At 42.4% G+C, this 25,406-nt stretch overlaps 2 protein-coding genes across 3 annotated transcripts; both read left to right on the top strand.

Annotated features, from left to right (window-relative positions):
* The first annotated feature begins 101 nt into the window (after positions 1–101).
* elapor1 (endosome-lysosome associated apoptosis and autophagy regulator 1) lies at positions 102–11,190 on the top strand. The gene is made up of 22 exons (XM_070968390.1): positions 102–280; positions 1,885–2,005; positions 2,153–2,333; positions 2,420–2,567; positions 2,661–2,741; positions 2,850–2,955; positions 3,065–3,214; positions 3,495–3,583; positions 3,784–3,961; positions 4,265–4,393; positions 4,636–4,726; positions 4,836–4,941; positions 5,074–5,211; positions 5,815–6,078; positions 6,576–6,752; positions 6,831–6,981; positions 8,493–8,586; positions 8,733–8,834; positions 9,010–9,136; positions 9,912–10,090; positions 10,264–10,429; positions 10,513–11,190. The coding sequence occupies exons 1-22, from the start codon at positions 194–196 to the stop codon at positions 10,597–10,599; spliced, it is 2,952 nt and encodes a 983-aa protein (XP_070824491.1). The 5' UTR covers positions 102–193; the 3' UTR covers positions 10,600–11,190.
* A 543-nt stretch (positions 11,191–11,733) lies between these two features.
* mapk14a (mitogen-activated protein kinase 14a) lies at positions 11,734–24,463 on the top strand. Of its 2 annotated transcripts, none has more exons than XM_070967801.1 (12): positions 11,734–12,141; positions 15,071–15,200; positions 15,366–15,424; positions 18,566–18,677; positions 19,060–19,089; positions 19,435–19,482; positions 19,592–19,706; positions 19,803–19,874; positions 21,115–21,194; positions 22,704–22,782; positions 22,977–23,150; positions 23,256–24,463. In XM_070967801.1, exons 1-12 carry the CDS (start codon positions 12,023–12,025, stop codon positions 23,318–23,320), a joined length of 1,083 nt encoding a protein of 360 aa, XP_070823902.1. In that variant the 5' UTR covers positions 11,734–12,022; the 3' UTR covers positions 23,321–24,463. The 2 variants fall into 2 exon arrangements, with proteins under 2 accessions (XP_070823902.1, XP_070823901.1); XM_070967800.1 differs by lacking the exon at positions 21,115–21,194 and adding an exon at positions 20,610–20,689.
* The last annotated feature ends 943 nt before the right edge of the window (positions 24,464–25,406 follow it).

Raw genomic sequence — 25,406 nt, 5'->3', positions numbered from 1 at the left:
AGGCAGATAGACCACAAGTCAGCCTATCACTCATGCATTTAAAGATGATTCAGAGTAGGAACAGGCACCTCAGCCAATCACCTCTCAGTGTTTGTTCATAGTCGGAGTGGAGCCGCGCCTCCAGCACCTGAGGGCTCAGGTCAACGCTCTGCTCCCGTCTGCATCAGTCCAACGCTGACAGGTGTAGTCGAAGATGGAGCGAGGCCGCGCACACCTGAGCCACCTTTTGCTGTGGCTGCTTATTGCACAAACCTCTGCAGATTTGCCCATGTGCAAAGAGGTGAGGAGATTCATATTGTTTGATTGCTGGCCTTTTCTGCGTTATGAATATCAGCCTAGCCAAAACTAAAGAAATTCTGTAGGTGTCACTTGTTCCTGTTATGATAGTTTAATGGACATATCAAGTTTTCTTCAGGTAACTTGTTAATGGATGAGCAGTAGGTTACACATACAGCACGTGGCATGCAAAGCTTTATAAAGTGCTATGTTAATATCTCGTATCATTGGATTGTATTGAGAAAAAAGCGTGCTTTTTCCAATTCCGACTTGTGTGTGTGTGTGTGTGTGTGTGTGTGTGTGTGTGTGTGTGTGTGTGTGTGTGTGTGTGTGTGTATTAATTTTAGCTGGACTGTTAAAACACTTTGGCCTCCTTCACATGTTGTGTGCGGGAAATGAACATATGTTTCACTTCCACTACATTACACCCTTCTGCTTGCTTCAGTGTTGTTATGGTTGTCACACACTACCAGAGCTTCCATATGTTCCACTGTCTGCTGTGCTCTCCTTGGCCTTCTATATCTGCTTTCAGTTTGCATAACAGCACTACCGTTTGAAGATACTCAAAACATTTTTTTTTTTTTATCAGCATAGTTTTAACATTACCGCAGAGTGAGTGAAATTAAGATATCAGTGCTGTGAGAGGGGAAAGAGAGACCTCTAGTCTTTTATTTTGAGTCTTTTGGGCTCTGGTAGCGGCTACTTTCATCGGGCGAGTTTGTTGCCATGCCAGTCTGTTAACCATGAGGCTCAGCGGTCATTATGTCCCGTTACCTTGGTTTCCTCATGTTTGTTTAAGAGAGGTGATTAGGCTGCAGCACATCTCCAGTCCGATGCATTTTAACATCAGATGATGCACCCACCTCAGCTGATGTAGCAGCTTTAATGAAAAACACAGACTTGGGGAAGTGCTGCTGCCTCTGCTCCTCTATTTCTGTTAAATATTAATCCCACAAGGCTGTGAGTGGGCATGCACAAGTGTCCTGAGTGACTTTCCTTGGAATGTTACAGTCTGCTGTTGACCAAGAACATACTGTGTGCCCGGTCAGTATTCAAGACTTGTTGCAGAAGGTGTCGAATCAACAAGATTACCACTGACCTTTAGGTCACATCCCAAATTATCTAATTGTAGGTGGAACAGTGTTTGTCAGTCATCTACTGTAAATATCTCCAAAAGGCGTCAAAGCACAACAGACAAATACAGCAAAAGCTGAGCTCCTGCTGTCTCCAAAGTCCTATGACAACACTGAAAATATATGTTTACAAAAGGACTGGATGAATCAGCATTTCTCCCCCTTGGTTAAGTAAATAAACCCTGAAGGGAGTTTGCAGCACATCCTTGATGAATGAGATTAAAACAGCAGTTGAGACGTCTTCCTGGGCAAATATTAGCTAGAACTTTTATTTGCAAAAGAGGCATGTCTGGTTAGGGGAGGAAATCCCAGATGTGTAAACCAAACTGCTGACCTCTCTTTTAATAAAGGCTCCAGTTGCTTTTCACACACGTGCTGACTTCTGCATCTTTTTGCTTCAGTAGAATGTATTTGATGCATATTGTGTGTTTTTATGCACCTGTGTGAAACTCACACCTGTGTTTTGTCCCTGCAGTCAGATTATCACTTTGAGTACACAGAGTGTGACGTACTTGGGTCACGGTGGAGAGTGGCGGTTCCCAATAAAGCCAACACATGCACAGGCCTCCCAGATCCAGTCAAAGGCACTCAGTGCAGTGAGTGTCCCACACTTATGTCTCATTTTGCACAGCCTCAATCTGTATAACTGCTTTAATGTGTTAATAATAAATTGTTACCACATTTTATCCTTCAATTTTAACATCTTTTAACTCTCCTTTCTGCTCTCTCCTTTCCTCTCGCAGCCTTCTCCTGTAGTGAAGGGGAGTTCCTCGACATGCAGTCACAACAGTGCCAGAAGTGCGCTGCAGGCACCTACTCTCTGGGCACTGGTGTGGCCTTTGATGACTGGGACAGCCTGCCGTCTGGTTTTGTCACCCATGGGGTGAACACCAATGGCCAGGACATCCTCACAGACTGCTCCAAGTAAGTCTGTGCGGCTTGGTTTTATTAATCAATCAAAACTATTTCTTAGTTTCACCGAACTGTTTCTGCTGCTGATGTTTCTCCAGCTCAACCTGGACACCAAAGGGCGATTACTTAGCTTCAAACACAGATGAGTGCACTGCAACGCTGTCCTATGCCGTGAGCCTGAAGAAACCTGGAACTGTGTCCTTTGAATATTTCTACTCTGACAACAGCATTTACTTTGAGTTCTTTGTGAGTGCTTTAAAAATGACTGTTGATGTTCAAAAAGATGGCTGTTTTGGGGGGAATTTTGTAACTTCAGGCCCGCTTCTCCCCTTTCTGTAGGTTCAGAATGACCAGTGTCAGTCTACAGACTCTCAGAGCCGGTGGATGAAGATCTCTGAGAGCAGTTGGAGCAAATACAGGGTGTGGCTGAGTGAAGATTAGCACTTCATTACACCTGCTGGCATCCGGGTGTCTTTTAGTTAGAGCTCTCTTTTCGTCCTTGCTTATGTTCACGTTCACTCTGTGCAGGTCGAGCTGAACAGTGGCAACAATGTGCTGTATTGGAGATCCACTACATATGCTTTGCAGGGCAGTGCTGTCACTCCTGTGATGTTAAGAAGCATTGCCATCTCAGGTACATTATCACCTGTCGTGTGTTCTGTGCAGCAGTTTTAAGTATATGTTCACTCCTCAGCTCCTTTTTCCTGTTAATGATTACAAGTTAAGTGGCGGGCTTCTTTCAGGGGTGGCCTACACATCGGAGTGTTTCCACTGTAAGCCTGGCACACACAGTGCAAAACCAGGATCTGCCCGCTGTGCCCCCTGCCCTGCCGAAACCCACTCTAACAAGGGTGCTACTGTTTGCCGTCAGTGTGAACAAGACACATATGCAGGTATGCTTGTTCGCATTTCTAATGCTCGGTCCACAAAGACCAATCATGTCATTGACTCTTCTAATTAACATAATTGTTGCAGATATGTCTACATTTACAACATTATGTATTTGCATGTTTCCGCACACATATGCAAAGTGATCTGCATGCAAATACTGCATTTACTGCTTACGTGGTGACAGAGTGTGTGAGGCGTCTTATCGCTGGATCTTAATGTGAGCCGTGTGTTTTCCCTCATCTCCGCCCCATGTTTCCCCTGGCTTGGTTTCTGTTTTTCCAGAGGCTGGTTCAGGGAGCTGCAAACCGAGACCTGCATGTACAAACAGTGACTACTTCTACACCCACACTCCCTGTGACTCTGAGGGAAAGGTAATGTAGAAAATGACAAGTGTGCAGAGACAGCAGGTTCAGTAGATGTGAACACAGAGAGAGATTTCACTGGTGAGCAACCATCTGGTGTCACTATTAGGTTTCCTTAAATATAAATTGTCTGGGCTGATTGTGTGCGCCGCAGAGCCGCTGGTGACTTCTTTCATGTATTCATGCCTGGCTTGCTGTGTGTGTCTCAGACCCAGCTCATGTACAAGTGGATTGAGCCTAAGATCTGCAGTGAGACTGTTACTGGAGCTGTGAAACTGCCCACATCAGGGGAGAAGCAAACCTGTCCTCCATGTAACCCGGGTTTCTTTGTCACCAACTCTTCCTTCTGTGAACCCTGCGACACAGGTTTCTACTCCAACGGAACAGGTGCAGAATCAGTGCACTCCTTATGTGCTTTCTTACAGAGAGTATTTTGTATTGTTATATGTGTGTATTCATCAAAGATTTTGATCAGTTGACACTAAACATCAATTAATGTGATTTTTTCAAAATTCATTTTACAACCTTTGCACTAAAGAGATTCACACAGCAGTAAAATATCACACTGACTGTAAAAATCACCAAGATTGATTGTCCTTTTTCCCTTTAATACTGTAGTGACATCACACCCCTGTTTTATTTTCCTGTTGTTGAGTACATGTGACATAATAACACATTATTCACTTGCAGCCTGTAGCAAGTGCCCGGTCGGCACAGAGCCAGTGGTCGGTTTCGAGTACAAATGGTGGAACACGATGCCGGACAACATGAAGAGCTCCATCTTCCGTCGCAAGATCAGCGACTCTGAACACAGCACAGGTGAGACACAGAAGAGCAGCCAGCGGTTGAGGGGTGGCACAACAGCACAATTGAAACCCCCAAATATATAGGATGTATCTGTCATGAAATAACAGACATTATAGTAGAAGTGTCTGTATGAGGAGGTGCATCCATACATGCATGGCTCATGTTCACTTCAATCATTGTGTGTCTGCATTGCTACAAGGATAACATATGAGTGTGTTGCTAATTTGTTTTTTTTGTTTATTTTGTAATGACAGCATGGGAGGTGGCTGGAGAGTATGTCTACACCACCCCAGGGGATCAGGACACTGACTACCTGATGCTCACGCTCAATGTCCCTGGATACAGGTGAAGTCAAACATGTCTCTTAAAGGAATTAAACATAAAAAGCATCTATACATACAGTATTTATAGACTATATCCCAATTGGAAAAGCTGAATGAACTTGTTTCCACAGCCTGCCTCAGTCCATGGCCAAAGACAATGAAAGGAGTGAACTGTCTCGCATCACCTTCATCTTTGAGACCAGGTGTACAGCCGACTGCAAATTTTACTTCCTGGCGGTGAGTGACGAATTTCTAACATTTATCCTCACATGCATGCTTCAGGATGCGTGCATATAAAGAAGAACAGCTTGACTTCAGTGTGAATATATACTGTACATGTATACATGAGGTGAGCGTATTTCTCTGCAGGGTTATAATCAGTGGAATAATGATGTGGTGGAAGAGTGGAAAGGCACCAACAGCAAACAGTCATACTCCTACCTGATCCAGAGGAACAGCACCACCAGCTTCACCTGGACGTTTCAACGAACAGGGGAATTTAATACGGTGAGGCACAAACGCACATCTCCAATATCACTCTTCATCTATGACTTTCCAACAGCTTCACTCCCTCAGCCTTAAAGATGATTTTTAAAGGAGTAGATCTTTATCTTGTAGCTTTATATTTTCTGTACGTCCGCCATTCACGTGCATATATTTTATACGCATATTGTTACTCTTGTCTCTTGTTTTTTCTTTTTCTTTTCTCCTTTTTGTACAACACTTAATAACTTTTTTCTTTAAGTTTACCTAGTGACAGTAAACAGTGTAAAAACAACATGCAAGTTTTTTATGATGTTTTATTTGATGCATGAGGATTTGCATGAAGCATCAAATTTAGGGATAAACGCTATAAATTTATTTGGAAATAATGGTTTTAAATGTTAAGATCATCTCTTGAATTTGTTCGGACTGCTGAAGCATCATGCTTGGTTTTGCTGATTTGTTGAATGTTTGTGCACTGACAGTGACTTCACTGAACTCTAGAGGGCAGTCTGGAGCCGTGTGTCCACTTTGGAAAAATCAGAGTGACCTTTGCAGTGCAGGCCACTACATTGTATGCAGAGCGAATCAGCCGGTGAATGACACATTGTGTTTCTCTTCCCTCAGGAGCGGAAGTACAGCACAGATGTTGCAAAGATCTACTCCATCCACATCACCAATGTGATCGGTGGTGTGGCCTCGCAGTGTCGCCGCTGCGCCCTGAGCTCCGCTGAGACCGGCTCCGCCTGTGTTCCTTGCCCACCAGGTCACTACATGGTCAATGGGACGGGAGTGTGTCAGAGCTGTCCGCCAAACACCTTCATCAGGGCCGATCAGTCTGTCGGAGAGGCTGCTTGCATTCAGTGTGGACCAAACACAGAGAGAAACGAGGTAACGGGGACAAAATCCTTTCACTGAAACAGTCTAAATACAAAACCCTGACTAAATGACACAGAGATCATTTCCTCAGGGTTCTTTGTGGGGGCTCACCCTCACAGAGTTTACTTTCTACAAATACTCACTAATTATACACTGTGGCGATTTTTAAGGCTGATTTTCATATTACATACATTTCAGAAAATATAAGTGGACAAGAATAAAGAAAATGTGACGAAAAGAAATTTTTTGATGGCTTGTCAAAAATGAACAGCTCTTTAACTTTTACTTGCCTTCTGTTAGAATATTTCCCATACATATATATGGATCCACATCATGGACCCTAACCCTAACCCTACTGGGATAGCAGACAGATTAAAGTGTTAACATGCCTCTGTATTACTGCCAAAATGGCATTTACCAGTTGTCTTGTTTGGGTTTCTCCACAGCTGATACTTGAGGTTACTGATGTTTGATTTATATCTAAAAGTACCAATCGCTCCATCCTCCAGGCCCACACAGCTTGTCTCAGTGGCTGTACGCTGGACATGCAAACAAAAGACGGAGCGCTGCTGCACTATGACTTCTCTCCTCTGGCCAACGTCACCGGCTTCCACAGCAGCCCCCGCTTCACCAACAAAGGCCTGAGATATTTCCACAGCTTTAATTTGGGTCTGTGTGGGAAAGAGGTGAGGAGCTGTGATCCTGATGTTTTGGTAAAAAATTTTGCTTGACGTGCGTTTTGACCTCTTGTGTCTCTCTTACAGGGCAGAGTGGCGGCTACCTGTGTGGACAATGTAACAGAGAGTGGGAGAGAGGTCAAAGGTTACATTTGTCAGTCCACTGTGGTTCCTTCTGACATCAGGAGCCAGAGCGTGGTGTCCTCTCAGCCTTTCATTATTGGTGACTCACTCATCGGTACGGACTGAATGCTGCAGCCTTCTGTTGCTCTAAATGAGAGGATATGGTTGTAAGATTTAGTCAACACCAAACTTAGTCTGTTTACAAAGGAAGAACAATGCACTGTCTGATGGCTGATCTGACAGGTGCTCTTTGGTGATGTCAGTGGAAGTACAAAAAAGAAGATCCAGGAAGTTTTGCTTGATATTAAACAGTGCAGGCAACCAAAAACCAAGGCACTCCATCTTCAGGTGAAATAATATTATTAATTTCAAGCATATATAGGCCAACACGTGTAAAGACTAGATCTTCATCAGAGCCTGACAAACACACAGTAATCAGTGTGGATTATATAGCAGCGCTGCACAACGCTTAGAGGGCACCTATTAGTACCCAACCTATGCTAATAGTCAAGCTGCGTGTTTGTCTATATGCTTGATGAATAAATTTGTAATATTATTTCACTTGACGGTAGAGTGCCTTGGTTTTTGGTTGTCTGCACTGTTGGATCTGGATCTCGTGTTTTTCTCATTTGTGGAAAAGTGTGTTAAAAATATCCAGATGTTAAGTAAGGTCAACACACACAGGTGGTGAACGGTGCACTTTAAAACATTGTCATCCTCTGTTTTCTACATAAGCCCACACTCACTGTGGCACATTGGATTGTGCCACCTTCCTGTTTCTCAGTGTCACTGTGGCAATGCTCCAAAAAAAGCTGCAATTTTCTCACATTCACTCCCTGGATTGTAACTTCCTGGCTTCCATAGTTTGATGGCTTCTGGCTGTATGTAACGTTCAGTGTCTGCTATGGCCATCAGGTTGTGTGTCAATGAGTCCTGCTGTCTTTATGAGCAGTAGCAGTACTTTGGTTACTGATTTATGGTATACATTGTTTAGTCTACTGGTATGTAGGATACTATCAAAACTGAAAAGAAAGAAGAAAATAATCTCTGTTCATTTATTCAGTGGTTGCCAACCAAAGGTCTCAGAACTCCCCAGGCCATCTAATGATTTGTTCACTTATCACTCGGGTACAAAATAAAATGAAAATCTGATAGATTAGATTTCATTTCCTTTTCCAGTATTGAAATGACTCATCAGCTATTGAATAGACTGCAAAGAAATTTGGAATAGACATCCATGACTGCCAACGAGATGTTAGCATGCAAAACTAAGATGGTGAACATGGTATACATTAGACCTGCTAAATATTCAAGTTAGCATTTTCACCTTGCACGCTGACGCTAGAATTTAGCTACAGAGCCATCGATGGCTGCTGAATCATAACTGTATAGTTTCGTACTTTATAGGGTAATTTTACGTCTTCAGGCCTCTAAAAACAATGCAAATAAGTCTACAAAAGGTGAATCCTTGTTTGATTAAATGGATCACATTTTGCAGACATATGCAGTCTGTGACATTGTGTTGCTAAAACAAAAAACAAAAACAAAAAAGGGTGGAACTGCTGGTTTGCATTTTGTGCATGTCATACATCAGATAAGTATGTTATATGTCTTCTTCCTCTGAAGGTGTGACCACTGACACGACCCTGAGCAGCATCTCCTCTCCTCATTGGCTGTTTCCCTCTGTGTCCAGCCTGCCAGATGTCATATTCTATTACAAGTAAAATCAGACCACAGTTTGTTGTTTGTTTTGTTTCATTCATCCATTGTGATGCTTTCAGTTCCATTTTATTAATAGTAAAATGTTTGATGCTGAAAGTCTGATCATCTGTTTCATTGGGAAATATATGTTTGTGATGTTTCCAGGTCCAGTGAGACGACTCAGGCTTGCAAACAGGGCAGGTCAGCCACTGTTAGACTGAGATGCAATCCTACTGTGACCGCTAAAAACCTCATCACACTGCCAAGGTATCTTTGCTGTGACTGAGTTCACCTTTTGTTCAGACAACATTCAATTTGACACACATGTATTTCAACAGCACTAACATGTCACATACTGTGAATCTGAACTGTGGACACAGTGGATCTTTGTACATCAATCAGAAGCTTGAAATCATCTCTCTTGTCTTGTTTCCCTCCGCAGTAACTGTTCAGAGGGGACCTGCGATGGCTGTACTTTCCACTTTCTGTGGGAGAGCCAGCATGCTTGTCCACTCTGCACCAAAAACAACTACAGAGAGATTGTCAGTGCTTGCATCCAGGGAATACAGGTAATGCTGCACATGTGTGGACATAATGACAAAAAATCATTTTATCTTTTCAACCCCACAAATCCATCACAGGTCCATCACAAACTCTGCCTGTGTTGAGACAAATACTTAAAGACTCTAAAAACAAGATGATGTCAATTTTCCATTACGTATGATAAAGTAGTGAGTGTCTTGCATGTGTAAGTGTGATATAGAAACACTGAGTTGCTGGAACACACAGATTCATAGGTTTTATCTAACTTTTATGGGGACATTTACAGGAATAGTTTGAGATTTTGAGTAATATGCTTATTTGCTTTCTGGTGGAGTGTTGGATTGATGTCATCTCCAATGGCTGTCCGTTAAATATAAGGCTACAGTTAGCAACTGTTAGCTTAGCTTTGCATAGACTGGAAACGGGGAAACAGCTAGCCTGGCTCTGTTGAATAGTAACAAAATCGACCTCCCACCACCCCTAAAGCTCACTAATTAACAAGATACATCTTGTTTGTTTTATCCATTCAAAAAGTGTAAAAATCACAATTTGCTGTTTCAGGCTAGCTGTCTCCACCTGTCTCCAGCCTTTGTATTGAGCTAAGCTAATTGCCTGCTGGCTGTAGCTTTATATTAAACGGACAAGTCTGAGAGTTATATGGATCGTCTCATGTAACTCTCCACTAGAAAGTGTGTTTCTCAATATGTCAAACCCTTTCTGTATGGAAAAGACTGAAAACATTCAGGAGGTTAGCTGACATGGGACTAAGGGATATCTAATTGTCTGTGTGTTGTATTTCAGAGAACCACCTATGTGTGGCAGCAGCCATTGCAGTGTTATGGAGGAGAGTCACTACCAGCACAAATAGTCAGCGCTTGTGTGACTCTGGATTTCTGGCTCAAGTTTGGTGTTTCAACGGGAACGATCGCTGCTGCGCTGCTCATCAGTATCAGCTGCTATTTCTGGAAGAAGACACGCAAGTGAGACTGCTGAGCTTCATGTTTCCTTTGGTGTTTGTTGAAGCACAGATAGGTCACACAAGTAAATACGATTAAAGCTAAAATCTTAGCTGATAGTATACTGTAAAATACTCCAAGAAAGAAACTGTGATTTATATGAACAAGATGCTAATCCTGTCATTGTTTGTCTGCAGGTTGCAGTATAAGTACTCCAAGCTGATTATGAGCTCTGGGGGTAAAGAGTGTGAGCTGCCAACTGCAGACAGCTGTGCAATAATGGAAGGAGAGGACGCAGAGGATGACATCATGGACCTCACCAAGAAATCCTTCTTCTCCAAAATGAAGTCTTTCTCACGAGAGGTCCGTAGCCCCTCCATTCACACACGTTGAGCTAAGTATGAGGCAGCTTCTCATGATTTGTGTTATCCTCCATGTGTTTTCAGAGGACATCAGATGGATTTGACTCGGTTCCACTTAAGTCATCATCTTCACACCAGCAAGGAGAAGAGGAAGACTCCGATGATGCTTAATTCAGAGGATGAACAGATCCTTCTACCAAAGCACAGAGGAAATGTTACATTTTAGATATGTGGTTTGACATCACTGTAGCTTCAACAGACAGAGTCACAGACAACAGATATCGGCTGTTACAAAATACGTAGGCTTACTGAGGGAGAATTAAAATAATGTTGAGAGCGACAACTTTATGGAGAATTATTTTTCATATGTTCGGTTGCCAAACCTAATATTGCAAAGTCTCCATATTGGGGATACTCTGTATTTTCAAAGCTTAGTGGTATTTTTCAAAATTATATAAGAACTAAACTGTGGATAAAATTCTAATTATTGTAGATGTGAGACTGTGTATACTTGAGATAACGGTGAGTGTTTATTTCCTTTTTTTATTTTTTATTTTTCTCTGTCCTTTTATTTTTTTTAGGCTGTCCTGTTTTTTTATTAAATGAGCTATTCCAGTTCAGTCTTATAATGTCATTTGGCAATATGTGATTTATATTTGCTGCAGCTTTTGATAATGTTTTCTGCTGCACCTATGATATAACCATGTTTTATTGTGAAGTGAAGACATTTTCTACAATAAAAAGATACTAGTTACTTTGTAGAATAAGATTTTACATACCAGACGTGATCATCTTTTAAAACGTGTCGTATCGTTGTACTATAACTACCCAACAGCACATAAAAAGCAAAATCAGAAAAATGAACTCCACTTTGGCCATCTACAACATTAAAATGTAGTCTACATTATAAAGCATTACTCATAATAACCCAATAATATTCTATGAGTTGTGGAATAATGTAATGGTGACGGGGGCACTCTGCTGCATTACGAATATTTTACTTGAAATTTAAGAACATTTCGCTGATTATAAGTTTGTGTTTTTACATGAGTGCATTTATAATGCCAACTTTTACTTTTAATGGAGTATTATACTTTTCTTATCTGCAACTTTTACTCCAGTAAAAGATCTGAATAACATTCCTGCACTGATTTGTCTTTTTACAACTAGATGATATGGATTCTTTTGATGAGTTGGTAATTTCTTATTTTTCCCCGTATCACACGAAAGCAACACGGGTTTCGGTTTCCGTCGTCGGCTCAAGTGGTACGCTGTCCCATTTCTTTTCTCGCGAGACTTTGCGACGTGTTGCAAGCGGGGTGAAATCTCGGGAGCTGTGTGAAAGCAAGCGCAGAGAGGAACAAACAGCGTGAAGACTTAAAAACGTGCATTTAGCAGACGGTGATTCTGCAACGCTTTGCGATAAGGTAGCCCCTTTAATTAGAGATCATTTGAAGTTCTTTGACGACGACGAATATTTAAATTGGCCGCTCTTTTCGTAACTTGGGAGAAAGTTGAAAGTAGGTTGCACGACTCGGAGCACCCACCTCAGAGCAGAAAGTGAAGTCGGTGGTCGGCAGTTGGTTCTGCAGGAATGTCGCAGAAAGAGAGACCCAAGTTTTATCGACAAGACGTCAACAAGACGATATGGGAAGTCCCGGAGAGATACCAAAACCTGTCTCCTGTGGGCTCTGGCGCCTACGGATCCGTGAGGTAAATCACTCTTTGTGGTAGTTTGTGACCTAACTTAACCTCCATTCATTTCTGCGAGGCCTGCGCTGCAGATGCTAAAGTTAGGTTAGCTCGTCCCGATTGTTGGCTAGCAAGGTGGAGCCACCATGTCCCCTTTCAACGCGAAACCCTGTTGACTTGTTATCCCCCTCGTCTCATCCTCTTGCAAAACTTCGTTGTAATCTGTGTGTTTAACTTCACATTTAGTTCACACACACACACACACACACACACACACACACACACACACACTCACACACACACACACACACCCTGCAGCAAAGCGCTCACCACAGTGAGGCTGAGCTGCCCAAGTGTGCTCGTCTTTATCTGATCAGTGGGCTTGTTACGATCACAGAAGTGACTAATAAATGAGCATTTCCAGTGACTCACACACTGCAGCTCCTGATCCTGTCTCCAGAGGTTCTTCTAATGTCATTTGGTTTGAGCAGAGAGGTTTAATTGACATTACACCAACAGGTGATGAAATGCCTCTAAATTAGGGTGAGGTTAACAAATATTGTTGGGTGCTGCTAAGATGTTTCGAAATACTACAAATATATTTTGACTCACTATACCTTCATATTGATGGGGCAGTGTTTCTGTTATTGGTGCTTTCATGTCTCAGAGTAATAATAATAATTTTCATAAGATGATCCAAAGGATACATGTCTCCAGTTATTTTTACACCTGCAATAGTTAAATAAAGTCAGATTCATTCATTTGGTCAATTAGCAAGGACAAATGTCTGGTGTCAGCCTCTTTGTGCACATTTGCTTTTCTATTTTATAGCTTTGAAAATGGAATATCTGGCAGGTTTCTGACATTTTATAAGCAAACTGATAAATCTATTGATTGTAAAAAAAAAAAAAAATAGTTGACAGATTGGTTGATAATGGAAATAATTGGTAGTTACAACCTTTGTCCAAACAGTCATATAACTTAATGATAACAGCGCCATTATGACCAGGAAATGACAAGTTTCCAGGTCGTAGGTCGTCTCATTAAAATATGAGCATCACTGTAATATTGCTTCCAGCCTTAATGAAAACATCCACTGCTCATCTCTTCTTCTCATCTCATTACACGCAGTGTTTTCGATAATGCTGAACAAATTTGCAGCACAGGGACATTTGCGTTCAGGGTGATGGGATCAAGCCTCAGATGTCTTTCATTTTTAAGGAGACTTTGCTTGTAAGGTGGATTTCCTTCATGCTGCTCCGTGACCAAAGCATAAGCTTTCCCTGGATGCACCCTTTGCATTGGTCTGGTGATTAACTAGGTTGCACTGATACTATCTAGGACACAACGTTGTCAGTCGTACACTTGATTTAGTGGGCAGATGTTTGTTTTGCAAATGGAAGCGGACAGCTGTGCTGTTGCTGGGCAATAGGATAATCTGTTGCTGGTCAGATTACTGTCCGCTCACCAGTGCATGGACTGTTTTCTTTTTTCTTTTCTGAGCTGTATACTGCTTATATTGTCAGTGTTAGCATGATGGACTCTACCCTCAGTTTACTATGAATATGTGTGTGTTTATACTGGAACTGCACAGCTTTTAAAGGTGGCCCAGCTGTACAATGTTGAGATGGCACATACCTGAAGGATTTACAGTATATTTAAAACACTAATAATAACAACATTCAGTGGAATTGTCTCATATATCCGCCTTAATTAGACATTGATTGGTAAATTAGACGGTGTTTTTATCCAAAGAGCTTTACAGTTTGTCACGTATTTGCACACACAGTCACACACACGATGATGGCAGGAAGCTACCACACAAGGCACTGCCGTTATCATCAGGCGCAACTTCAGTGTTGGCATGGACCCGAGGAGCAGGTCATTGAGCATCGAACCACTAACCCCCCAATTAATGGACAACCCACAATATTTTATCAAAGTAGAAAAAGGTGGAGTATCTTCAATGTCGGTGTCTGTGTAGCTTGATGATTTAGTGACAGAATTGCTGACGTGGTTTGGCCAGAGGCCTCAGGAGGCTTGAGTTTTTTAGGTTGAGCACTGTTTGCCCCCCCCCCCCACAGAGTTTTGAGGAAATTGACAAAAGACAATGCAAATGAGTGCTTGTGTGCATTCACTTCTGTTGTGCGACTATTAGGAGTTGGTTCATTGAGATAAGCAGTGGGTGGCACCAATTCTCCAGTCAGAAAACCATTACACCAAGATGAGGGCGCGGCAAGATGCTGTCATTAAAAGAGTGCCAGTCAAACCTCAAACGGCGAAAACAAATGTAGAAACAATGGAAATCTGACATCTCTGTTTGTTTCATGTATTAATGTGAGGACGGTTAAATAAATCTGTGTGGAGAGATGAGAGGACGCTTTAATCTGCTGAAACAGCTTCTTCTTCTCTTGGGGCTGAAACAGCTGATCGCTCTCGTGAGTCAACTATGTCAGCACATATTTGAAAAAGGTGTTTTCCACCAGCGACACTTCAAAATGCGTTTAAAAATACATTGATGGAAACACAGCTACAGGTGGCGGTTCACTGGAAATGGCTGTGGTTAGGTGAGCTGAGCAGGAGGAGGTGTTTGGGTTAGAGACAGTCAGCCTCTGGACAGGCTGCAGGCCTGCTCCCAATCTGCTGAGAGATGATATTTTCTGCTGATGTCGCCCTTTTCCTCCGCCGTCACCAGCTCTTACCTAATTTGGTTTGGAGAGCAAACTCAGCCCATTCTGAACCCAAATGTGTTTTCTCGTCTGACTTAAAATGACAAGCTTGCTGTTCATTTCAGGTTCATTTCTAGTTCAAAGTGTTCAATAGATTTTCAGCACTTTCAGCTTTTATTCTGAAAATCAGCTCGTGCTGATGAAAACTGTTTGTATCTCAGTGTTGTCATTATTATTACCAACAAGATTTAAGCTGACATGTTTGTCCACTTTTTTAACAGTTCTGCATATGATATGAAGACTGGTCTGAAGATAGCTGTGAAGAAGCTCTCTCGGCCGTTTCAGTCCATCATCCACGCCAAGAGAACCTACAGAGAGCTGCGGCTGCTGAAGCACATGAAACATGAAAATGTGAGTAGAATTGTTTCTGTTCCCTTTGCTCTGTCTGCTGGTGCACAACCATAAAAAAAGCAAAGTTTTTTGCTCATGTAGTACTCCACAGTGTGTTTGCTGCAGTTTAATGAAGGTTTCATTGTTCTTTGTGTTGTTAACTTGACTTGGTTTTCATACTTGCAGGTGATTGGCCTCCTCGATGTTTTCACGCCCGCTACTTCTCTAAAGGAATTCACTGATGTGTAAGTTGAATGTGCTTTGTTTGAAATCATTACCTTCGTCCTGAGTTTCCCTCTGCCCTTTGGCTCAGGGTCACCTCAGCAGCATTTGTGCATAATTTAACAGCAGTGCTCAACAAACGGGGGCCTTCAGTTTCTCAGAAGCAGACAATCATGGCCGTGGCTGGGAAACACCTGGAGACAGGCCAGCTGACTAAACACTGGGATATTTCTAAGACTGTTGCTGTTTGGTTATTCACTCTCTGGCTGCTACAAGAGTTATTTCACCAGCGGCAGCAGCTTCCTCCCCTTTGCTTCCTGCTTTCTGGCTTTGTGAAACACACTGTGTCTGCTTTGCTTGCAAACAGGTAGTTGTTGTTTGTTGATTATGAAAGTTGTTAGAAATGGGAAGTGGACTGCTAGACGGTGACTCAGTCGTCAGACATGTGTGCTGCCTCCCCCGTCATGTGTGGAATGTCTCTTCCCTAGACACACTGAGCCGCTTGTATCGAGATCAAATTGTGACGGATTTCAGTCGACAATTGAACGCTTGGAGTCACATTTCTCTTCCCCACTCACTGATGTCACTCTTAATGCACTCCTGTGTGGAAAATTATTCCTCAGCATTTGACTCATTCTGTTGTGGAGCAGCTGGGGAGTGGGCAGCGCAGCACTCAGGGACCCGCTTCATGTCCGTGGCCTTGGTCAGCAGCGTTGGCAGGATTGTTTCTGATACCTAACGTGGATGTCATTTTGCGTGGGAGGAAACCCACACGTATTCTGGGAGGGCACGTAAACTCCCGACACCAGGACCCAGGAACTTCCAGGAGAGCGTGCTCCCTGATTTTTAAACCACAGGAAACTGCAATGACTGCTAAACAGCAAATGATGCAGATCTGAGTTTAGTCATAACAGCAGATGAGGATATGTGGTGTCACAGGATTTCAGAACCTTTTCCAAGTAGTTTTGTGTATGCAAATCAGCTGTTTCACCGGTGCTGGGAAGTCATTTGTTGCATAAAAACTACAGTTCATCAATCACTGTCTGCTCTTTTCCATGAAGGTTAATGATTTATTTCATTCCTCTTGACTGTCAGAAATGATGCATATGCATGATGAAAAGCCGAGTATTACGTTCCGTCTCGGCCAGTCATCCAGAATTTCACTTCCTAAATGTGTATTAAACTCTGACGTTAGTGAAGGTGGTGTGTGTTTCAGGGGAGTCCACTCTTCAGGAAACCGTCCGTCCATGCTGCACCACGTATGTGGTCTCAAGTCAGGGTTAGCTGATTGAGTATTGCAGTCCTTGCTAGCAATGATTCAGCTTGGAATGAAATTGTCCTCACTTGTGACTGTTTTCTGGGTGTCTTCTTCCCTTTTGACTGCTCCTCTAGCTGAAGTTTAAACTTCGGTTGTCTGAAACGTCCCTGACCTCAAGCCTCCCTGAACGCGCAGGCTGCGTTGTGTTTCATGTGCATTCATGCCTGCATGGAGAGTTGTCCACTGTCAGATCACCCAAGATACATTTTCATGTAAAATGTGAAAAGGGCTTCAGACAGTGACAGCTGTGGCTGGTGCAGGGTAGTGAAGTGTGCTGAAGTTTGCCTTTTTCCCCTCAGTCATCTCCCAGAATAGCCTCTCTCCCATGCTGCGTGTCTACATGACCTTTTCATATTTGACATGAAAGTGGGACGCAATAGCAATTTTGTGAATTATTGTCATTTTTTTTAAAGGGGAACACTAATTTTTCACATGAAAGTCTGTCAACCAGTCACAGGTAGTTCAGTTGCACATGTGAAAACGCTTCTTGTGGCTTCAGAGGGTGCTGTGTGAGATCTGATCACTAGTCTCAAGTGATGTCACTTGAAAAATCTCGAGGTGTGGAGTCACCTGAGGCTACATTAGCCATTACTAGCATAGCTGTCTGAAGCTGAATTGCACTGTGGGTAATGGAGGTGGCTGGTTTTGACAAGGAAGAAGAATGTGTGCAATAAAAAGATGATATGTTTAGTTTTGCTGCATCGATTTGTAATACTTTAACAGATACTGTTCTATAAGGCTAAGCTGGTGGAAGACTCTTAATGTGCAGCCTTTTTGCAGAAGATCCAAAAGTGGAGCAGTAGTTTGCATGGAAACATTTGTCTCCCTCACACTTTGACCAGTGGACGCTGTGTTTGCTGTTGAAATGGAAAGTCGTGCTCCAGGATTAGAATAATATCATGGAGGATATCATGGAGGCGATACAAGGTCACACATGCAAACCATTGTGTGACTGGGCTCCTGGCAGAAAAAAAAAAAACGCTGGAGAGAGTCGGTGGGTGGCGTGGAAATGCATACAGGTTTTTAAAACTGTGCAAGAAGAAATGCTGAGTCACTGGATGTCAGAAGGAAACACGGCTCCCTGTATCTGCACATCTGCTCGGACATTGTAAATGTTCTGAATGCAGCGTGATATCCAGGAAAAATCTCAGATATGCAGGTGCTGTAAGTGTGGTTCCCCTCGGCTCTAAAAATACAGACTGAGTCACGGCGCTGTGGCTGGCGAGGCTCCTCAGGCTGTTTCTATAGGAGAGGGGAAAACAGAGGTCACTATTTATATCCTTTTTTTTCCGAGGCGGGTGAACTTTAGAGTGTGCCTGTGTCCCTGTGTGCCGCTGAGAACAAGTTCAAGCGTTACCAGGTGCTATTTTAAGGCCGCGCTCTGTATGCCGTGCATGAATAGAGGAGTATTGATGAAATGGGTGTTTGTTGAGCAGCAGCCTGACGAAGCAGCACATGGCTCTGTGTGTTCTGGCTGCGAATGTGCCACCGTAGCATCCTGCTCTCGCCTTCCTCCATAAGTGCTGTTTGGGCATTTGAAACAGCTCTGGGATTAGATTTGAATTATCCACTGATGCAGTCCCATTAAGCCCATTTATCTGGCTTTGTTGTTAAATTACATTCCATTTGTGAAGGGCTCGGCCTCTCGGTGCCTCTGGAGAGAAGTGAGAGTGAAAAGAGGTAGCAGCTAAACCGGTTTAAGCTCACGTAGCCATATGGGAAATTAGTTTCTGACTGCAAACAACTCCGGAAACATTTGTTGGAAGTGCAAATAATATTCATTTATATCCATCTGGCTTTTTGGGAAATGTGTGTGTATTTGATGGTGATATTTCGTGATTGGCAGGTATCTTGTGACTCACTTAATGGGGGCAGATCTCAACAACATCGTGAAATGTCAGAAGCTCACAGATGACCACGTGCAGTTCCTCATATACCAGATCCTCAGAGGGTTAAAGGTGAGGTCATTAAAGGAAAAGTTTGACTTTTTGTGAAATATGCTTACGTGTTTTCTTACCAAGAGTTCGGTGAGACGATCGAATCCACTCTCTATCTGCTTTGACCCAAGTCTGAGTTCAAGTCTTCAGACAGATCCAGGCTAGCTGTTTCCACCCGTTTCCAGTCTTCATGCTAAGCTAAGCTAAATGCCTCCAGAAGTCAGAGCAGATTCGATCTTCTCATCTAACTTGGCAAGAAAGCGAACAGATATCCCAGAATGTTTCATGACTGAGTGGTTTCTGTGTTGCACTGCAGTGCCTCTGACTTCTGATGTCCTGACATTCACTCCATCTTTAAACTGATAATGTAACTTAACGCACACGTTCTCCTCCATCTCTCCAGTACATCCACTCAGCAGACATCATTCACAGAGTAAGTGCCTTGTTTGATTTTTCCCTGACAGATGTGATGTTGTCTTTGACTCTGGCTAAAAAAAAAAGCAGTGTCAGGGTTTATGACATCTTCCACCTGGCAGAATTGGGCCTGTGGCTTGTGCAAACACAGAAGGAAAGCCATAAACAGGACCTTTACTTACACACAATGCTGATGATGTAATGCTTTTTATTTTAATGTTAACAAAGGAGTGACAGATTTGTTTTCCCTCAGGGTAAAAAAAAGAATATTTCAAGATTACAGATCTACTGTCAACGCAAAATTCTGCTCATTAGCAAAACTTAAATTACACTTAAGTGTCACTGATGACTTTGGTCCCTGCAGGATTTGAAGCCCAGTAATCTGGCGGTGAATGAAGACTGTGAACTGAAGGTCAGTGAACCGCTGCTCTCATTTAAAACATGGAGAGTCCACCAATGTGAATGTTTTGTAAACAAATCAGCTTTTTTTTTTTTTTTTTTTGCACTTCTACTGCTCTCAGATTTTGGACTTTGGTTTAGCGCGGCACACCGATGATGAGATGACTGGCTACGTGGCCACCCGCTGGTACCGTGCCCCAGAGATCATGCTGAACTGGATGCACTACAACATGACGGGTAGACGCTTTGATCTTCCCCAGTGACTCTGTGCACCTTTGCATCATGAGCGGGGAGTTCTTCTTAATGTTTGTGTCCTGCTTTCCTGTGTTTCAGTGGATATTTGGTCAGTGGGCTGCATTATGGCAGAACTCCTCACTGGAAGAACTCTGTTTCCTGGCACTGACCGTATCCTTTTCGTCTGAGAGTACAGTGTGTTCAGAGCTCCCTGAGCTGCTGGGACTCTGACATGCCATTTTGCATAACAAATCAAACAGGTTAGATACTGTTGGGGAAGTATTGTTTTTTTTTTTTGTTGTTGTTGCCAGCACAGTAGCAGGAATCGATCTGCTTCTTTTCTGTTTCCTCTCATAAAAATCTACCTTTCTGCTTATCTCTTGCAACACGATGCTGCCTGAGGCGACTTTTTTTATTAAAGATGTAACACATATAGTACCACTGTTCCCTCTGGCTTGACACATACCCTTTGCTCTAATGTTTCCACTGGCGCGCTTCAACTCTTTCTCCACCATCAGTATGCATCGTTGGCTCGGGTCCATTTTCTGCCTGCGCCGCTGCCAGTCTTTGTATGGGCCTGTCAATCTGCAGTGTCTCTGCTGAAGATTTTGTTTATCTTTCTCCCCCCCACCAACAATGTTTTCAGACTAACAGCTGAGCTTGTAAATTCAGCGTACAACAGGGCTGTCCACTGCCTCCTTTTTTGTCAGCTTCCATTTCGAACACTGTATCTTCTCTGTTTCTTCTCTTTTGTCGTGTCTCATGTGTGAAATGTAAAGCAAATATAGTGACATTTAATACCGAAGATGGTTTTTAAGTGGCATGAGGAGAGGATGAAGGCTGCCCTGTCAGATTACCAGTTCTCTCTTGTCCAGCATCTGGTCTTCCTTTAACGTGTGCCGGTAGACATTGATCAGTTGAAGCTAATCATGCTGCTCGTCGGAACACCAGGGCCCGAGCTCTTGATGAAAATATCTTCAGAGTCTGTGAGTTCACAAAGTTACACACAGTTTTTCTCTAACCAGTTTTCTGCTCCAAACGTGTCACTCTGCTGTGCAATAACTTGGTGTAACTGCTACCTGACTGACAGCATGTTTTCCACCGTTTGGCTTTGTGGGTTTGACACTTGCTTTTCCGCCTCTTTTAACTGGGTTTGCTGCGACATGATTATGACACAGGTGATTGAGCTCTGACGTTCACTGACTGACTGTAATGTGAAGTATTGTGTTGTCTTTGCTCTAAATCTGCCAATCCCTCCTTTTTTGTCACATTTTGCTTCAAAGCTTGAAGTTTGCTTTTCAACGTAACATTGTAGTGCATCGAGAGTTGAGCCGCACAGTGTTAGATTGAGAAGCAGCTTCTTAACCAACTCTGCTCTGTCGCTATACTCCCCTTGACACAAGCTTCATAGATATAAACCAGCTTCAGCAGATAATGCGTCTGACAGGAACGCCCCCAGCATCTCTAATAAGCAGGATGCCCAGCCACGAGGTGAGCAGGATCCACAGTTGCTTTCTTTAGAGCAGACAGCCGACCGGGGCAGGAGGACAGTCAGACCTGCTTTCACTCTTCTTCTTTGCTTCTAAAGCAGTGTAACTTTCGGCTTTGTTTCCTGTGTTTATCCTGAGTGTTAGCTGAAATGTACATCAGTCTTCCATACTAACTAATGTCCACATGTAGAAGAATAACAGTCGTAATGTTTCAACATGCCAGGATTGAGCTATGTTAATCTGTATTTAACTGTGTTAAGTGATAAGATAATGAAGGCATTATGGGGGCGCTGGGCTCTAAGGATCACTCTGTTAACTCGATGTACTTTGGTCAAGTGGGATGTAAGGAGCAGCTTGGCCTCTAGGAGCCACCACCAGCCATTTAAGATTTCAGTTTCCCCAGTTTAATCACAGTGCTTGTGTTGTGTCTGACACGCTTGCTGCATGCGATTGGAACAATGACTGTCAGAAGTGGCTCTGGACTAGAATTAGCGAGGCTAAACTGTTGATTAAAGTTGATACTAACAATGTTTTCTGTGTGAAAGATGCTTTGTTCTGTGGTTTTCTTCCTGTTTCTTTTGCACATTTCGAGAAACTTGTTTCTCTCAACTTGTTTTTGTGTGTTTGCGTGTTATTTTTCATTTCAAGTGATAGAATAATTGGCAGTCTGCAACCTAAAAAAGAAATCTTTGTTTATCCATTGACTGTATGTGCTTTTCTTATTAAAACGAATTCAGATAGAATTCAGATATCCTGAAGAAAATTGGGCGTTAGAAATCACACTTGTTTTAACTGGACGTCTGAAAAACACTACAGTGTTTTTCCTCCTGCAGCTCGATGTCGGTCACGTGCAGACGTGCTGTCATTAGGGAACATGCAGGGCTACCAGTCATGTTTGCTGCAGGAAAGAACGCAGCTGCATATGTGTTTTTGACCGTCTGTGTCTTCCTTCATTTCCATGGCAACAGACAGACCAGAAAACGTTTACATTGCTTTCATTCGCGCCACAGGTTGTCAGTAAACAGGACCACTCCTCGTCACAGGAGGACCCTGTTTACTGTAAACTGATCAGTGTTGTCACGCATGAGGAAACACAACAACCTTAAATACGGATGAAATCACAATTTTTCAGTGAAAATGTGTTAGAAACAAAAACAATGAGTCTCTTGTGAACTGCACAGGGCTTTTTATATGTATGTATGTATGTATGTATGTATGTATGTATGTATGTATGTATGTATGTATGTATGTATGTATGTATGTATGTATATATATGCGTGTGTGTATATATATATGCACACACACACTCTTAGTATTAATGTGCAGTCACGTGTAGATAGAAATGTAAGAAGTGAGCAGAAGTGTTTGGATGCAGGTAGCTACATTGAACAGAATTAGTGGCACCAAAATGCTCCTGATGTGAGCATTATGAAACAGGCGGGGCTGAATGTGGGCGACATGTTGCTGCTCGTGGGAGCTGACATTTGATTTACTGTGTTTATTTTCCCAGGCCAGGAACTACATCAGCTCCTTGCCACAAATGCCCAAGAGGAACTTTGCTGACGTGTTCATTGGAGCCAACCCACAAGGTAATAGCAGAGAAAAGCTTTCTCAACATCAGCTGTTATTGTGCTATGGTCCAATCCTTGCTAATTGCATTTAATTATTTATTTGGAAATTCCCCCTAACAGTTTTGGTTTTTCTTTGTGAAACTTAGCTGAAGCTCTGACAGGATTTCTAATGAAGCTGTCTGAGATTTTACCATGCTGACATGTCTTTTAAGCCGTGGACCTGCTGGAGAAAATGCTGGTTCTGGACACAGACAAGCGGATAACCGCCGCCGAGGCTCTGGCTCACCCCTACTTCGCTCAGTACCACGACCCAGATGACGAGCCCGAGGCTGAGCCATATGACCAGAGCTTTGAGAGCCGTGAGCTGGAGATCGAAGAGTGGAAACGTAAGTCGTTATTCGATGCGGAAGCTCTCGTGCTTACAGAAAGAAATCAGTAGAAATCTAATCATAACAAAGCCTGATGAGTGCTTGAACACTTTGTCGTTGCAGGATTAACCTACGAGGAGGTGTGCAGCTTCGAGCCGCCCATCTTTGACGAGGATGACATGGAGTAATGAGACGTGCCCCCCGCAGCGACCCCCAGCCTCAGACTTTTTAAAACAACCTCAGACGTGCATTAGTGTTAAACAAACTCTCCTCTAGCCTGCCAGCCTTCATCAGTCTTTATCAACCGAGAAAATGTGATTGGCTCTTGTGAGGTGATCCTTACCGGCGAGCGGTCGAGGAAGAGTTTGGCCAATTATCATTATTCTTATTTATAAACCACTAATGTCAATGGTCTGTTGCTGGGAAATATCACTTCTTGCCAATAGCTGAAATTATGTTATATTCTTTAGATATTCTTGTTTTAAATTTAGCCTTGGATGACTCATCACTGTGACACTGAGATGCTGAAACGCCCGGACCTACGGCTGTGCTATTTTGTGTTTGAAATTTTCCTATCGATTAACTTATAAATAAGCTTTCGTTGTCTATCAATTGCGAACGTATTCTGCTCGTCTGCCACTCGCCCTGCCAAGCTGTCACACATAGCACTGGGTCACATGTATTTGTAAAATGAGTTTTGTTTCAGTTATTGCCATGATGTCCTTATATTTAAAAAGAAATCACTCTGAAGGGTTTCATATCTGTGATGGTAGATTTTATGTTTTTTAGGTATTTGACAATTTGAGAAACGTGCCTGTCACTGACCTTTTTAGCGCTCACCGACTGAGCTTCACACATTTTAATGTTTATTTTCATAGTTTAGATGCTTTGTGAGGCTCGAGGCGTCGCAGAATAATCTGAGCCTGTGCTGTTTAAGGAGGGCGCTCTTCAACAAGGCACCGAAAAGGAAAAAGATATTGACGCGCACATGCTCTGCTCAAAAATATGTAAATATCTGTGCCATATTTTTTGAATCTCTGACTTATTGTCATTATGTTATGAAGCAATCATTTTTAGTATGTACATCAGTTAAAGACTTTGTGTGCGTTTGCGAGAGTGTGTCGTTGGTTTACAGGAATTTTAAGTGTCATGCTAAAAACCTCTAATAGAAATTCTGCTTAAATGTGTAAAAGAGGGAGTTGAGATGTATTTATACTTTGTGGAAGTGGTATTTATAAACAACAATCAAAAGATCCCTTAAACTATTTTCAGTCCTGCAAAGTAACTATCTTCAGTCCTTTGTTTAACAAAATAAAGACTTATTTTTACGAGATTCACGTTTAGTTTTTTCCGTTTTCCCAACAGCAGCTTTTACTTGCAGTTTTCCAAACAGTTTTCTCCAGAAGATTACATTTGAGAATGAAAGATTGAATTGATTGGGATCATTTCAGCAAGAGAACAGTGACCTGTGCTGCATTTTATGACTTTCTCTTAAGCACCTAAAGTGATGATGAGTGCTCTGCCTGCCCTGCTAAAATGTTCTCGAGCAAAACAGAAAAACCTGAGACAATCAGAAAACTGTATGTATATATAAAAAGCACTTGGTCTCAGGATAAGTGATTGCAAATCGTCTTTGTGTAGGAGGAGGGAGGACTGCTGCACATTTTCAAAAGGTGTACCTTTATGTACATTGTCTAACCCTAACACTAATATTATCAGAGGATATTTACAAACATCATTTTGACATGTCAGCTAGAAAGAAACCTTATTTTTATTGCACAGACGCCAAAATCGTGTTTCTGCAGTCATTTCAAAATACTGTTTTACAGTTAAAGTGTAAAATGTCCCTCTCATTCACATATATACATGTTTTGGTGTTTTCATCAACAAAATTTAAGGGATCCTTGCAAAAAGTCTGTAATGTATTCATGTCAAGAGAATAAGAAGTTTAGACTATAATCATCATCAGAATTATTGTAAACTTTAACAGATTCACTGATATCAGCCTCATTAATCCAGTATCAGCCAGGCTGTGTAAGTGTGACCCTGCAGATTCAAATGCTGTTGGTGGGTGCTTTTAGGGAATCTGCCCTTGCTACCCTCATTTCTGTGCACACCACTGCCGATTTTTATTTAGTACAACCCTCTGACAGCTTCATCGCTTGCCTCTACGTTTTAAAATGTGACAAAGGCCAAAGATACTTGCTCATTTTGTTGAATGGGCTCAAGCCATTTAATCATATAACAGTGCAACTATCGGTCAGTACAGTAGAG

The sequence above is a fragment of the Chaetodon trifascialis genome, chromosome 8 (assembly GCF_039877785.1).
Source record: "Chaetodon trifascialis isolate fChaTrf1 chromosome 8, fChaTrf1.hap1, whole genome shotgun sequence".
Classification (NCBI taxonomy): Eukaryota; Metazoa; Chordata; class Actinopteri; order Chaetodontiformes; family Chaetodontidae; genus Chaetodon; species Chaetodon trifascialis.
This window is presented reverse-complemented; position numbering and strand designations above follow the sequence as displayed.